This window comes from Galeopterus variegatus, unplaced genomic scaffold, assembly GCF_000696425.1.
Source record: "Galeopterus variegatus unplaced genomic scaffold, G_variegatus-3.0.2 Scaffold2770, whole genome shotgun sequence".
NCBI lineage: Eukaryota > Metazoa > Chordata > Mammalia > Dermoptera > Cynocephalidae > Galeopterus > Galeopterus variegatus.
This window is the reverse complement of record NW_007728881.1, coordinates 181,733-198,283: the sequence shown is the minus strand read 5'-3', so window position 1 is coordinate 198,283 and position 16,551 is coordinate 181,733. Positions and strand designations below refer to the sequence as shown.

At 40.4% G+C, this 16,551-nt stretch overlaps 2 protein-coding genes across 4 annotated transcripts in view; one reads left to right on the top strand and one right to left on the bottom strand.

Annotated features, from left to right (window-relative positions):
• The window catches only part of FNTB (farnesyltransferase, CAAX box, beta), a 78,401-nt gene extending 62,613 nt beyond the window's left edge, over positions 1 to 15,788 (top strand). The window contains exons 10-12 of one of the 2 annotated variants that reach the window (XM_008582937.1): positions 989 to 1,100; positions 1,954 to 2,068; positions 14,344 to 15,788. In XM_008582937.1, the coding sequence (XP_008581159.1) occupies positions 989 to 1,100; positions 1,954 to 2,068; positions 14,344 to 14,472 (356 nt within the window). In that variant the 3' untranslated portion in view covers positions 14,473 to 15,788. Of the gene's footprint in view, positions 1 to 988; positions 1,101 to 1,953; positions 2,069 to 14,340 lie in introns of both variants that reach the window. The other variant, XM_008582936.1, reaches the window with a different exon arrangement.
• Positions 1 to 16,551, bottom strand: part of MAX (MYC associated factor X) — a 95,379-nt gene that overhangs the window by 40,464 nt on the left and 38,364 nt on the right. The window lies entirely within an intron of this gene.

Below are 16,551 nucleotides of genomic sequence, written 5' to 3'. Positions count from 1 at the left end.
AAAAAAAAAAAAAAAAAAAAAAAAAAATGTATGAAGACTTGTTTTGAAGACAAAAATAATAAATAAATAAATAATGATGGTTATGAAGATTATGTATCAGAATAGAAAAGTTTATGCCTATCGTGTTATAAGGCTGCACTCTTAACCATCTGAGCTAACTGGCCAGCCCAATGCCTATAGTGTTAAATGAAAAACATAGAATAAAATTTATAATAATTATAACTATATTGGAAAAATGCATAGAAACAAAAAGGCTGGAAGGAAGAAAAATTAGTTTTCAGTTGCTATTTACAGATTGATTGGCATCAAAGTATAAAATTGACCAAAGACTTAATGCACATCCTACATGTGAATTTTTTAAAATAATCAATTTCCATGTAAATGTTTCTGCACACATCTGCCCGATGGCAATTTGTCTCTCCTCCCCACTTGAAAACTGTGTGGCCCACAGAATTCTTCTACCATACTGATTGAACTTCAGAGTAAAGAAGTCCAGTTGTTTGTCAGTACCTTAGTATTAGTACCAGAACAGCCAATTTTTGCTTGAGACAGGAAGGCAGTTACCAGCAATGCTTCTTAGGAAAATTTTTTGAGCCAAGGCAGGAGGGCAGTTACCAGCAATGCTTCTTAGGAAAATTTTTTGAGCCAAGAGAATAGCTGGAGAATTCTCTCTGAAGGTTGATTAAATTCAGGCTTAGAAAAGCAGAAGAAACAGACTTTACTACCCCTATTAAGAGTTCTCTTAGCTAATTAGAGTCTGATTAACTAGTTTCAGAGAAGTGCTAGTGGAAATGTCAATGACGCATGTCAAGGTTCAGGAGAGAGGGACATGTCGTGGGACATGGGTGAAGATAGCACGTGTGCCAAGAATGAGTGGAAGAAGACAGGGAAAGCTTGACTCTTCCCACGGAGTAATAAAATCCAAATAAATTGTTGATACATGGCCAGACCCCTGGCAGGACCCTACTGACCCTTTGCCTTTCAACAGGTGACCCTGCCCTCAGCATGAGCCACTGGATGTTTCATCAGCAGGCCCTGCAGGAGTATATTCTGATGTGCTGCCAGTGCCCTGCTGGAGGGCTGCTGGATAAACCTGGCAAGTGAGTGCTTTCCCTCCGAGGAGGGAGGGTGGCAAGGGCAGAGAGGAGCTCTCAGGCCTACTCAGAGCCAGACCTTCCAAAGCCCAGGCGTCCATTTCTAGCCAGCTGCTTAGTGCTAGCTTGCATGGGAAAAAGCACGTTGACTGGGAGCAGCCCCTTCGAGTGCCATTGATCTTGGCTTTTCTGGCTGCTGTCCATCTTGTCCCCTAGGCTACATGCACCCTCCATCCCCAGGTAGGTAAACAGATTGCTGGGTTGGTAGCTTTTCCTCTTTCATTTATTTTTGTAACCAAACATTTAAATATAACAGGATACAGAATTTTAAGCCTCTGTGTTGTAAACAGATTGTAATCACAACAGGTATTACATTGTAGACGAAATGACTAAACTCAAATCTGAGATGCCCTTATGTGCCATAATAAGAGAATCAAGCAAGTCCTGTTCCCTCTGTTTCTCACCCCCAGCACCACTGCCCCCCACATCCTGCTGCTGTGGGCATCCAGGGGAAGGCCTGGTCCAGCAGTATATCAGCAAGAGTTTGGTCCATTTCTGGATACCTTGGTATTTTTCTAGAGAAATATATGAATTTAGCACTATCACTACCCCTGGAGAGCCCTTTCCAGAAGACAGCTGGAGAGACTGACTCTAAAATTACAGCACTTGTTTCTGGGCAGAGCTGGAGGATGGGGTTTTTAAAAACACTTTGGGGAAAAACCATGCTTCCCCTAGCCATATGGAGGACACGGTGGGATGTGTGAGTGCATCATGGGCCTCTGAAATCTTGTGGCCTCATTCAGGGGGTTTGCAGGGAGCAGTGGAGTACCAGCTTCTGAGAGTTGCCCTGTCCTTACAGGTCGCGTGACTTCTACCACACCTGCTACTGCCTGAGTGGTCTGTCCATAGCCCAGCACTTCGGCAGTGGAGCCATGTTGCACAATGTGATCCTGGGTGTGCCCGAAAATGCTCTGGTAAGGCAGGATGGGGGCTTAACACCCCTTCTCCACAGGACCCCCCAGGACAAGGGGTTTACCAAGAAAGCAAAGCAGCCTCGTATTTTGCAGAACTGGCCCTGTGCCCTCCCAGTCCGTTAATGTCACATTGAAAGAAATGCCCCTCTAGGCAAACTCAGGGTTCCAGGTGGGTGGTCTGATCTGTGACACAGTCAAGGACGTAGACCACCACTTACTTGTAAGTGTAAGTTCCCTCTCTGAGGAGGCTGCAGTTGTGAGAATACTTCAAAAAGTTTATGGAAAAATAGAATTAAAATATAATATTTTAACTTTTTGAAGTTTCCTCATATTTGTTACTCAGAGGCTGTGAGTTCCCAGAAGGCTCACACAGCACTCACTGTACAGTGACTCTGACTCTCCTCAGGGTCTTGGCTTAGATGCCATCTCTTCAGAGAATGAGATTGTCCAGAGTGCTGTGCCGTGCCCTTCATAACGCAGTTCATCACAATTTGCAATGTATCTGTTTAATGTGTGTTTGCTTCCCTCAAAACCCATCAGCACCACGAGGGCACGTTGTCCCCTCTGCAGCCAGTCCTAGAACAGCCTGGCAGGAGACACTGTGAGCCTAGACATGAGCCTGCGACACAAACCCAGCTGAGACTGTCCACAGTGACCAAATAACAGGGCCTGTGTGGGCAGTCATGACATTTGCATGTAGTTCTCCCACTCTTACAAAGCCCTGCCTCCACAAGTGTACATATGGATAGCTGCTACCTTTTAGGTGGCTGCCTTATTTTCTTATCTGTGTCTTTTTAACCTTCCTTGTTTGTTTATTTTAAATGGGAAATATTTCAAACAGAAGAAACACAGTGGTCAATAGATAGATGAAAAGATGATCAACCTCATTGTTAATCAGAGAAAATCAGAGTAACAACCCTTCAGCTTTTTCAAGTCTTAACATCCTTCTCCATTTGGCTGTTATGCAGCCTTCTTTCATTCTTTTCCTTCTCTCCTTCCCAGAGGTAACCCTGTCCTGAATTTGACATGTGTCATGCCTGTGGATGTTTTCATACTATTACTACATATGTATGTATCCATAAACATTATACACTCAGTTATGCAAATTTTCAAATTTTTTATAACAGTATCTACTGTACCAGTTATTCTGCATTGCTTTTTTCACTGACCATTATATTTTTGAGGTTTATCCATGTTCACTTGTGTTGCTCTAGTTTGTTCATTTTAACTACTATATGGTATTTCTTTGTTTAAATGTACCCCAATTTATTTCTCTATTCTCCTGCTGGTTAACATTTAGACCGTTTCAATTTTTTTGCTGTTACAGTATTGCAGTGCACATTCTTGTACCTATCTTGTTGGGTCGTGTGTTAGAGTTTCTCTGGGAGGGGACCTGCTGGGTTGAAGGAGATACACACTGATACAATTTGGATATGTTTCTCCCCCAACAAAGCTCCCGTTGAAATCTGATCCCCAATGTGGCAGTATTGGGAGCTGTTTGGGTCATGGGGGTGGATCCCTCATGAATGGATTAATGCAGGGGGAGGTGAGAGGAGGGGCAGAGTAGTGAATGAGTTCTTACTCTGTTAGTTTCTCCTAGAGCTGGTTGTTTAAAGGACCCTGGCACGTCCCCTCCCTCTCTCTCTCTCTTCCTCTCACCATGTGATCTTGCACCCACCTGTTGCCTGCCGCTTTCTGCCTTGGGGAGAAGCAGCCTGAGGCCTGCACCAGATGAAGCTGTCCCAGAATTGTGAGCCAAATAAACCTCTTTTCTTTGTAAATTACCCAGTTTCAAGTATTCTATTATAGCAGCAGAAACAGGCTAATTCACACATCATCATCTTTATAGATAAGTCTCAGATTCTCCCCAACATGGTTGTATTATTTTACACTCACAACAGCACTAAGATGAATTATTCCGTAGTCAGGCTTTTTCCTTTTTTGCCAATTTGATGTATATGAAATAGTATCTCAGTTTTATTTTGCATTTTCCTGATGACTAGTGAGGTCGAACATCTTTTCAAATGTTTGTTGGCCCATTTGTGTTATGTCTTCTGTGAATTCCCTGCCAGTTCATATCCTTGCTTATTTCCTTACTGATTTATTTTAATTTTTCCCTTTTCTTACATATTTGTAGGAGTTCTCCCTGTATTCCTGATACTAATCTTTTGTCAGTTGTGTATGTGGTGAATATCTTCCAGTTTGTAACTTATCTTTTCACTTTGTTTTTAGCGTTTTTGTTGAATAGATTTTAATTTTCAAGTAGTCAAATCCTTTTGTCTTTTATATGGTTTGGGGGTTTTTTGCAGTGGGGGCTGGGGAATTTCTTAAAAAAAATCTTTCCCTACCAGTTTTGGTGGGAAGCAGACAAATGTGGGTTAAATAAATAAATCACAAATTGTGATGAGTGCTTTGAAGGGAATGAACAAGGCACTGTGGCAAGTAATAAATATGTTTTCTTCTAAACAGTTTAAAGTTCTGCTTTTTGTATCTAGATTTTTAATTCTCTTAGATTTGATTTCTGTCTGTGGTGAGGGTTGGATATAATTTTATCTTTTTTCCATATGGATAACCAGTTGACCAGCACCATTTATTGAATTTTACAACCTTCCCTTCTGATGTGTAAATACATGTTGCCACACACGTTTCTGTATATGAAGTGGCTCTGTTTCTCAATTCCATTCTGTTCCTTTGGTCTGTTTATCTGTCTGCACTGTCTTAAGCAAGTCTGAACACAGGTAAACAAGTCTCATTTACCTTGTTCTTTTTCTTAAAAATTGTCTTGGCTGTTCTTTGCTTTTTGCTCTTTCCTGAGACTTGTAGGATCAACTTACCAAGTTCCACAAAAAAAATCTGATGAGATTTTTATTGGAATTGCATTGCATTTTAGCTTAATGGAAGAGAACTGACTTCTTTTCAATATTAAGGCTTACCATTTATGCACATAATTTTACAGAGTTCTTTCATGTCCTTCAATGGTCTTTTATAATTTTTTCCATAAAGGACTAGCACATTCTTTGTTAGATTTATGTCTAAGTAATTTACAGTTTTTGTGTCTATTATGACTGGAATTTTTTTCCATTATATTTTTTAACTGGATGTTACTAGTGTATAAAAATGCTAATGATATTTGTATGTTAGTTTTTTATCCAGCAACCTTGCCAAACTCCCTTAATAGTTGTGCTTAAAGAAAAAAAGCTTTACACAAATTTAACAGAGTTTGAGCAAAGAATGATTCGTGAATCAGACAGCCACCAGAACCAGAACAGTTTCAGAGCAACTCTGGAGCTTCCTGTGGTCAGCTAAGATTTATAGACAGAAAAAGGAAAGCAATGGACAGAAAACAACAGTGAGGTCCAGAAACAGCTGGATCAGTTATACCTTGGCATTTGCCTTATTACATGGTTTGAACGGTTGGCTGCCTGTATTGGCTGAGACTTGGCTGCTTGTTAGAAGAGTAGATTATAGTCTGTTTACACATCAAGTTAGCTTACAGTTCACTAAATCTGGAGAAACCTTTAGGACAAACTTAATTTAACAATTCCCCCTTTTTGGTCAGCCTCTCAGGCACTGATATCACTCTCGGTCACCATGTAAATGGACATGTTTGGTCTCAAATTCCCCTAGGAAATAGCAGAACAGTAGTTTTTATATAAGGAGGGATCAAGGAAACAGAACAATAGAGAAAAACCCTGATTGACGTTAGGTTACTTTTTCATAAGGATTAGAGAAGAGGGGACTTCCTTATTATGTTGGAATCTTTTTTCAGGAGGGAAAAAAACTGGTCTGTTTTTGATCATTTGGCACTTAACATGAGTGACTCCATTTTGGTTTGGTCTGATCTGTTGAGGACTAGTGCAGAAGCTCGGTCTAAAACAATGGCCTTCCATAATTTTGTTTAAAAATTACCCTCTTTTGGTCAGGTTCTTACCTAGGTAAAAGTCTGACCAAAACTTGGAGCATTAGTGCTATTTTCAGTTACCATCATTTTGGCTTTCCAGTCACAACACATCTTTCATAGGTTACACTGTCCTTATGATCACACATTTCTTTGACTGTTTTGTCATTCCTGTAGAAGAGAGACTGTTTGACATTCTATAGATGGCTGCATGCAAACATTTAAAACTTTTGAGGGCTGGCCCAGTGGCGCACTGGAGAGTGCGCCGCCTGGGAGCGCGGCGGCGCTCCCGTCGAGGGTTCGGATCCCATGTGGAGACTGGTTCCCGCTCACTGGCTGAGCGCGGTGCGGGTGCAACACCGAGGGTTGCGATCCCGTTGCTGGTCCCCGGTACGGGCGCGACACCGAGGGTTGTGATCCCGTTACTGGTCAGTAAAAAAAGACAAAAAGGAAAAAAAAAAAAAACTTTTGAGAGAACACAGCACACCAGTGAGATGACCATTAGGCTCACAGGAGAATGATACCAAGAGTTTGGCGTATGCTCCTTAGTCAGGGTCCCCATGAACCAAACCAACTGAAATTGAATAGGCAGATGAGGACTCTACCTGTTTTAACCTTGTAGCCTCTTCATTACTAAGTAGACTGTTCATTAATTTTGTAACTGAGCCTCTACAGTACCCTATGTATTTATCCATGTGCAGCAGAAAATGTTAGCAACTGCACAGACTCCTCCCTGATCAGTCAGTAGGTAATCTAGCATCCATGGCTGGGGTGAAGCAGGTAGTGACAATTTGCAAGTTACCCACAGAAGCATCTGATTTTGCACTTTTAACTACATCATCATCCTGCCAAGTGAAAGAAGAAGGTATAAGTAAGGTAAAATTAAGAGGGGTAAGAGTCTCATTACGATAGGAAGTCTTGTTCTGACAGTCTTGGTGGCACGGGAAAGCTGTCCACAGCATGAAGTCTGCAGCTTCTCATCGTGGTTCACTGGGAATGTCTCTGATTATGGCGTCAGCCATTTTTGGTGAACTCTCGGTGTGGCCCACACATCGTGCATGAAACTTATCCCTTGAAATTTACATCGAATTGTCCAGCTTCAGCTCATTGGTCTTCAGCAACAGAGCGGTCTTGTTCTTAGAGAGCCGTAGCCAGATATTAGAAAAGACTAGAAGAATTCAGAATTTAGTCCAGTCTACAGGTATACAGTAAAACTCAAAAACAGTAAACAGGGCTACAGTCTAATAACAGGTGTCTGTAGTTTTCTTTGAAACATAAATTTTTCTCCCTACAGTCACTTCTACTTCTACCAAATATAATCATGGTAAGACCAGTTTGCCTGGTTATTTATACAAGTGCAGCCAGAATAACCACATATGTTCCTTTTAAATTTGTTTTGCTGGATATTTTGACAAGGAATATGAGATGAAACTTTTAAAAATCTCAATGATAGGAAAGCAAATCAAGGCAGACATTAGACTTTGCCTGTTGTATCCAATATACAGGTCCTGGGCCTGTCAAGAAGTGACAACTTTTTACTCACTCAGGACAGGGATGGGAGGGACCCCTTGAAGCCAGGCATTCTAGGCACATTTTCAAATGTGACATTCAGTCAAAGCCTTGGTAATATAACCAATGTTTTCAATTGTATCCTGTTAAAGAGAACAGGTTCTTATTGAACTTACGTAAATAACTATATTGCCATGAAAATAAGAATACTCATAAATAGTTTCCAAATTCTGGAGTGATGAGGTAGAGAGGAAAAGCAGATGTTTCAAATTCTGTTTATAAAAATATGTTTTTCCACATTGCTGTAAGTTATAGATAGCTTTTAAAAAAGGTTTTCTTAAATCTGGAAAACAGAACATTAAAAAAAGCAGCAATGTTTCAAAATAAAGAAGCCATTAAAACTCAATTCTTTATCAGTTTAGTCTCATGTAATTAATTCTTATTTTGATCTTGGTTAGCAGTTTCACAAATGCATCAGTTTCTTCATTAGAATTTTGGAAATTCAGTCCAATGGTATGAACTGAAAGTCATTAGGAACCTGCACCTGCCAGAGTTCTTTTCATTCTTTCTGTGAACTTCCTTGAAGACACACTTTAAAACTGTAATTACTTGCAAAGAACTTAAAGGCATCAGAATAAAGCAATTAACTGTGGACATAAACACTTAAAATGACCAAAAGATCTGATGAGAGTTACACAACTGACAATTTTGTTACTTCTGTGGCACAGAACAATTTTCAAATAACCAAAATTGTGACTAATACCATTTACATCAAGGCATCAGATTTCTAGGAACCTTATATAATTTTTTTTTTTTTTGTCTTTTTCCGTGTCCGGCAACGGATTGCAACCCTCAGTGTCGCCCCCGTGCCGGACCGGGACCGGCAACGGGATCGCAACCCTCGGCGTTGCTCCCGCGCCTCGCTCAGCCAGTGAGCGGGAACCGGTCTGTATGTGGGATCCGAACCCTCGATGGGAGCGCCGCCACGCTTCCCAAGCGGCGCACTGTAGCAGTACGCCACCGGGCCGGCCCAGAACCTTATATAATTTTTTTTTTTTTGTCTTTTTCCGTGTCCGGCAACGGCTTGCAACCCTCAGTGTCGCCCCCGTGCCGGACCGGGACCGGCAACGGGATCGCAACCCTCGGCGTTGCTCCCGCGCCTCGCTCAGCCAGTGAGCGGGAACCGGTCTGTATGTGGGATCCGAACCCTCGATGGGAGCGCCGCCACGCTTCCCAAGCGGCGCACTGTAGCAGTACGCCACCGGGCCGGCCCAGAACCTTATATAATTTTGGAACACACATTAATAATATATCCACATAACTATTTCTCAAACAAGGTCAAAGATCACTTCTTGTTTTGACAATGTTCCGCATATAATTTAACCTGTCAGATAAGCCCAATTGGTTTTGATTATCTCTCTATTATAGTTTCTTTGAGAAGTTCCAGGGCCCTTGGAACATCTCAAAGTTAGTCTGAGTCAAAAAAGACTTAATTTTTAGAATTTGATTTCGGGAATTTTGTCAGATATCAAAGGTTGAAAACACTTAATTGAAAAGGATCATAAATCATTATGAAATAAAACCAAAGTGACAAAAGATTTCAAAGGCACAAAGCACAGAAATTGTTTTGATAAAACTGAATCTGTTTCCTAGTCCAGTTATCTGAAAGGTAAAGAAAAACCTCTCACAATTTTCTGCTAAGAGCAGCTCAGTGCTCTGAGAAAACTGTTGTTTCACCTCAGGGGAGCACACTCTAGCCTTGCAGCAGTGTACTTTTGATATTAATGCTCAATTTTTAGAAAAACCTATAAATAATTCCCTTCTAATTTTACCAATTTGATCGCACAAAAAATTCCCTTCATAAATTTACCTTTCACAAACCATTATTATGACTGACTTAGACATGTTCACAACATGCTCACACTTTCTGTTTTGTCCTAAACTTTCTCTTTCTTAAATAACCAGTCATTTTCCTTTAGGACAAAATTTACTATACGATATTCTTTTTCATACAAAATTACTCTCTTTTCCTTTTAACCTTCCTCACCAAAAATACATCTTTATATCCATAAGCTTCTTCATATCTCTCACGCCTACTTACTGGTTCCTTTCTGTCTTGTTTCTATTTCCTCCCTAAATCCATATTTTGAAACAATCTTTAAATAACCTCTGAACTAGACAAAATTGCTCCTTTCTAACAAAAATATATCCTTATGTGTTCTACAGTTTCTCACTGTAAACACGTCTTACTTCTCATGTGCACTTTGTATACACAATTGTTTCCCTATGTCTAGTAATTTTAATTACATATATTCATTAGAATTTTTAACTCTCAGTAACCTTAAATTTGTAATAATTTTGTACTGTTTGTCACATACCAACATTTTATCCTAATTTCTAGAAACATGTACTTCCTTATAGGACTACTTTTTTTTCATGTTTACTAACAGACCCAAGTATATACAGCTTTTCTATACCATACATAATCAAGGTGTCAGTGTATAAAAACTTTAAACTTATGCTTAATAATTAATGTTTTAGTACTTTAACTTACATAGAAATGACTCAGATATTTAATGAGTATCTTAATTTCACCTTAAAGTTGTAAGTTACCAGAAAGACTTTTTAAAACTATGAAGAATCCACTTATAAACATTTACGTATAATTTACTTATTTTTAATGACCGTGTTTGAACTGTTTATGAAAATTCTATGAGACACTGAACAAAACTAACCATCAGCTCAAGTTATTTTTCCATTTACTATTTTTACAGCACATGAATGTTAGGCAGTTGCCACCTAAGCAAGAACCCTGAAGTTAAAAGCTGGGTGTTTTGCTGATCAGAAGACACAACTGTTTTCATTAACCTCAAAAAAATAGTAAACTAGTCTTATTTACCTAAGATTCACCCAAGTTATATAACCTAAAAACCATTCAAGTTAGATTCTTCCCCCCCTTTTTAAAAAATAAAGTATTTAAATGCTTGCTTTTCATTTTTTAAAGCCAGTTAATTAAAGATCTTTCATATATTTTGGTAGAGAAATATCACATACACATAAAACATACAGACACATAGAAGCTAATCTTATAGCTTTCATTAAGATTCTTCATTGTCCGGTTTTAAAGTAGTTTCTAACTGCCTATTCCATTGCCCTAAATAATTGTTAACTGGGCACCCCAAAATTTGCTCTTCCAAAGGGACGACACCCAGATGAAACAAGATAGACCATTTACAAAACTTAGATCTAAACACTATTACTTGCCAAAACAAAGAAAGGCATACTTTAGACAAGATGGCTAGTACTGTAAAGGTTAGGTTTGTTATGTAAATTCCCCCCCCCCCCCCCCCCCCCCGGTCAGTAGTATCCAAACTAGGACCTTGTTACCAGTACCACACTCTCCCAAGTGAGCTAACCGGCCAGCCCTGTTATGTAAATTTTAAGTCAGTGTCTTCCCCATTGCATTCCCCTGTACCACTACTCTAGTGGCACAGAAGCAGAAAGGGAGATGCCTTTACAAATAAAGATTTCATTTACAGATGTAAATTTCTTTTACAAAGAATTTCAAAATAGCCAACTAGATGTCAGAAAGTTCTGTTTGGAGACCTATTTAGTTCCATAGACAGTCTTTTAAACTTACCTTATTTCTTAATTAGATTTCTTACAGCAGGGTAGAGACCTATAATGAATATGGTAAACAAAATCATTTTCTATTCCTGCTTGACTTGGAGGGGTCTAACTTTTATAAATACTTTATCTAGCTTTTTCTAGCTTTCTTTTTGTCTTCCGGTTGGGATAGTAACTAATCAAAAAATGTTGGTAGATTTAATTTGGTCATCAATTAGTAGCTTAAGCTTTTTATTTGGTCTTCTGTGAACAGCCTTATTAAAGAAGCAATAATAATTTTTGAAATCTTTTTAGGAGCTTCTATCTACACATCAATAGGCTTCCGTGAATAAGCCTAATTTGGGAGCCCTCATTTTAAAGTGCATTGTTGTACATTTGGAACATTCTACTGTAATTTTAAAATATGATATTTAATAAGATCTCACCATCTTTGTACACATTTACTGCTTCTGAGGCCTAATAATTTATACATGTAAAGGAAGGGATAGCTGGAAGGTAGAATACTCAGTTCTTCAGAAATTAAGGATCCCGTTTTTACATTAAATCTTGGCTTTGGCTTTGAGATCCCTTTGATCAACTTAGCCAATGATTTTTCGTTACCTCAGCGTGCAGGAAAAAGAAATGAAGAAGATAGAGCACAAAATCCCTACGAATTTCCGAAAGCCAAAGTTCACACCCCCGCAGTAATTACTGTTTACTGCCAGTTTCTGTCTGACCCAGCCAGACATCTGAGGCCTCTAACTGAATCCAGTCCAGTTACTTATCAGATCCAGTCCTATCCTGGACCCAGTCCAATTTCTGTCGCAACTTCCAAACCCAGTCTGGATAGATGTTTGCTCAAACAAACTCATATAGTTCAAAACACAAATGCATTGAGCTCCAGAATCCAAGAGAGAACTTACCCATGACCCCCAGTTGCTGCGAGACAGCAAGGGACACAAAGGGTCCTGTGGGCATCTCTCTTGGTCATTCGATGCTCTTGGGGGTTGCTGCAAGCTCTACTTCAGATCCCACTTCTAACATTATTTATTTAAAAGAAAAACTTCAGACAAATTTAACAGAGTTTAATTGAGCAAAGAACGATTCACAAATTAGGCAGTCGCCAGAACCAGAATAGGTTCAGAATGTCTCTGGGACTACTGTGTGGTCAGCTAAGATTTGTAGACAGAGAAAGGAAAGTGACATATAGAAAACAAAAGTGAGCTACAGAAACGCCTGGATTGGTTACAGCTTGGCCTTTGCCTTAGTTGAACATGGTTTGAACAGTTGGCTGCCTATAATTGGCTGAGACTTGGCCACTATTTACAAGAGTAGGTTACAATCTGTTTGCACATCAGGTTTGCTTACAGTTCACTATGTCTGGAGAATCCTTTAGGCCAAACTTAACAGTTATAATAGTTTATCTATGGAATCTGTATCAGTCCATTTTTGTTGCTTATAACAAAACACACAGAACTGGGTGATTTATAAAGAAAACGAAATTTATTAGTTACAGTTTCTGAGGTTGGGAAGTCCAAAGTCCAAGGAACACATCTAGTACTGGTGGTGACAGTGACCCAGGAGTCTCACATTGCAAGGTGGCGGAAGCAAAGAAAGAGACACTCTCCTCTTCTTTTAAAGCCCTCAGAACCACACCTCTGACCACCATTTTTAATCCATTTACTACAGCACGGTCCTACAATCCAATCACCTCTTCAAGGCCCCACCTTTCAATTACCGTAATAGCATTTCCCACCCTTTTAACAGTCACAGTGGGGGCTAAGTTTCTAATACATAAAACTCGGTGGACACAATTCAATCTTCATTGAGTTTTGTTGGGGACATGATTCAATCCATTACAGAAACTCTTAGATTTTCTATTTGGAAAGTAATGGCATCTTCAACTAATAACAATTTTGCCTCTTTCTTTCTGATTCTTAAGAATTTTATATATTTTTCTTGCCTTGTAATGTTGACTAAGATCCCCACGTAGTGTTGACTAGAAGTAGTAAGAGAGAGAGAGAGAGAGAGAGTCACCTACATCGCTGGATTCAGTTTGCTAGTATTTTTGCCTAGTATTTTTATTTAGGATTTTTTGCATGTTTGTTCATAAGAAAGATTGGTCTAAAATTTTATTTTATGTTTCCAGTTTGTGTTTCAGGATAATATCATAGCCTTGTAAAATTAAGTGGGTAGCTTCCCTGCCTTCCTTTTTTTAGTCTCTGAAAAAGTTTGTATAGGTCAGAGATGATCTGTTTCTTGTAGGTTTGATAACACTTGCCTGAGAAACCATCTAGGCCTGGTATCTTTTGGGGGGAATGGTGGTGGCAGAATAAGCAATCGTTATTATTGATTTAACTTACTCACATAGGTTTTAAAAAATTCCTTCTTGAGTTGATTTTGACAATCGCTATATATTTTTAAATTATTCAATTTATCTGAATTTTTATGTTTTAGTATGAATTTGCTTATAGTATTCTCTTAAATTTTTTTCAGTCTCTCCTGCAATTATGTCCCTGACTTTATTCTCCTAGAGTGGAAGAGTCCTGAATACTGGCCTAGGATTATGCCTTGTCTCCACTCTAAAGTTTCTTTTGGGTTTCTGTGATGTAGTGGATAAAATAAAAGAATTTAAATATGACCTGTCACCTTCACTCCATAATAGGAATGTGGTTCTTTTTCTTCATTATAAATGTAAATATGTATTCATTGTTTTAGTAATTGAAATATATATAAAAGTATAAATTAGAAAATTAAAAACACTCAATGATATCACTGTTAATATTTTGGTGGATGTCCAGCTATTGCTTATTCATACATATCACATCTACAAACACATTTTAAAAAGTAAGTTTGAGATAGTATTGTACATACTGTTTTTCTCACTTAATTATAAGCATTTGTCCATATCATTAAATATTTAAAAGCATGTTTTTTAATGACTACATAATATTTCCCTGTCCCATGTGCTATGACATGCTTTTAACAGATACCCTAGTTTTGAATGTTTGGACTTTTTTTTTTTGGCCATTGGCCAGTAGAGAGATCCAAACCCTTGACCTTGGTATTATCAACACTGTGCTCTAACCAGCTGAGCTAATCAGCCAGCCCCATTTGGGTCTTGAGTGATAAATCTTTGTGTGTATCTCTGATGATTCCTTATACTAAATTCTTAGAAGTGCATTTTATGGGACATGGGATGTGCATGTTTCCAAGGCCCACCAGGGAGATTAATGGGCATCTGTCCTTTTCTTTGCAGCAGCCCACTCACCCTGTGTACAACATTGGACCAGACAAGGTGATCCAAGCCACCACGTACTTTCTGCAGAAGCCAGTCCCAGGCTTCAAGGAGCAGGAGGATGAGGCAGCAGCAGAGCCTGCAACCAACTAAAGGACCCAGGGTCTCCGCGGTTCTGTGCTCACCACCTCCCAAGTCAGACAAGGTTTATACGTTTCAATACATAGTGCATTCTGTGCTACACAAGCCTTAGCCACTATGGAGCTGTGGTTCTCTTTGTCCTTTCTTGTCAAACAAAACCAAACCAGTGGCTCTGGGTTTGGAGAACACAGTGGCAAGGTTTTTTAAAAATTCTTTCCATACCCATCAAACCGAAAATCTACCAGCCCGTGTGGTGTGGCTGGGGAGCAGTGCATGCTGGGAGGAAGCAGCCCCTCCCCGCCAGCTCTGCAGCCTGGACAGTTGTATTGGAATGAATGGTGTCACTGCTGTGACTCCCACCTGCACACCACCATTAAATTGCCGGACAGGGTGCCCTCCCATGGGTGAAAGTAAATCTGCTGCATGCCAAGGCAGAGCTTTGGATCCCACCAAAATGAGTTCTCTGGAAAAGACCATGGTGGGGCTGCACTAGCAGGTGCCTCTGCCTCTTGCCTCCTACCTTGGTCACTTACAAGGGGAAGGAGCTGGAGTTGAAGGCAGAACAACCTCCTTGAGTTGACAGTCCCTTCCCCTCAACATCAGAGAACTGAGCCATGCATCTCTCCAACGCTGTGCTTGGTGAACAGGCAAGACTTGTTTCATCCCTAGGCCTGGTGACTTAGGCCCAAGAAACCAATTATGAGTGGAAAATGAACCTCTAGTTTAATTCTGTGCCAGAGAAAGCAGCCCTTGGTGCCCTCTTCTCCCCACTCTCCATCATGTACCGTGAAAAACCCCTCTGATGAGCTCAAGGCAGCAGCTGCAGCCCGTGGCCATTCCACGTGCTTCCATCTTCTTCTACCAGAATCCCAGCCGACCCTCCTCTAAGACAGTGTTGTCTTTCCTCACTCAGAGTATTAATGCTACTAAGTCTTTCACCTTAATTTATGACTCAGGATTTATTCCCGTCCTACCAGTCTAGGCTTACAGAAATAAAATCAAGTGCTAGACAAGCTAGGAAACTGCTGGTGACAGAGGTGCTGCCCAGGGTGCTGGGCCCAGGCAGTGTCTCTGCTGCCTCCTACACTGAGCCCTTTCTCGGCCAGTGGGGTGTCGAGTTGGGTCATCTGTCCACTGCTATGGTCACAGCAAGCCATGTCATTGACGTGGCTTTCATGTAAGCTGCCATGGGCCGACAGGAGTTCAGAGATGCAGCATGAGGCTCTTCTCAAAAAACTGGCCATTTGCTGCCTCTAAGTCTCTATTGCTTTGGTGTATTGGGCTATGTATTACCTCCTTGAAATAATAAAAGAATAACATTTTCTAAATGTCTGTTATTTGTGATCTGTAATGAGAAAATTCCTTTAGAATGCTCAATGTTAGCAATTACTGAAGGTTGCTTATGGGATTGCCAGTCTCCCGGGTGTGAGATTCCAGACCATTCGTGTTGGTGATTACAAGGAGGTATGACTTGGGTTCTGCCCTCACACGCCTCCTCCAGTCGAGGAAGCAGTGGGCCTAGCAAGGAAGGGGAGAATGGTTTTCCAAGCTCCCTGGAGCACTTCAGTTTACTTTTGGGCCAGCGCTCTATACACTGCGTTTCATGGTCTGTCTGTGTCTGTCTCCAACTGACTATAAGTGGGGACTGAGCCTCGCAGCCCTGGAGCAGGCATTCAGCAACGGTGAGTGGGTGGACACCCTGGCCAGAGGCAAGGGCTGTCACAGGGACAGGTTGGAATCCTGTGGTCACCTGGCTTTCCCTCTCATCTGACAAGAGATTCTCTCCCAGGGAGGCCAAGAGGGCATGTGCTCTGTGGCCTGATCCTCTGGAGGAGAGAGAAGAGAACATCCTCAGAGGACACCCAGATCCACATAAATAAACCAACTCCACATCCTGGAATGTAAGTACTGCCTCTGTGCTATTTCTGCCCTGCTAATAAAAGTTCAGGCTGCAAAGCAACATATTGAAGTATTATCATATTGAAATCCCATCACTATAACAAAAGGCAGAACCCTCTCAGCACCAGAAGACTTAAGGTAATGTGAGATTAACGGCAGTAGTAATTGGTGTGGTTACGAGATAGAAGCTCG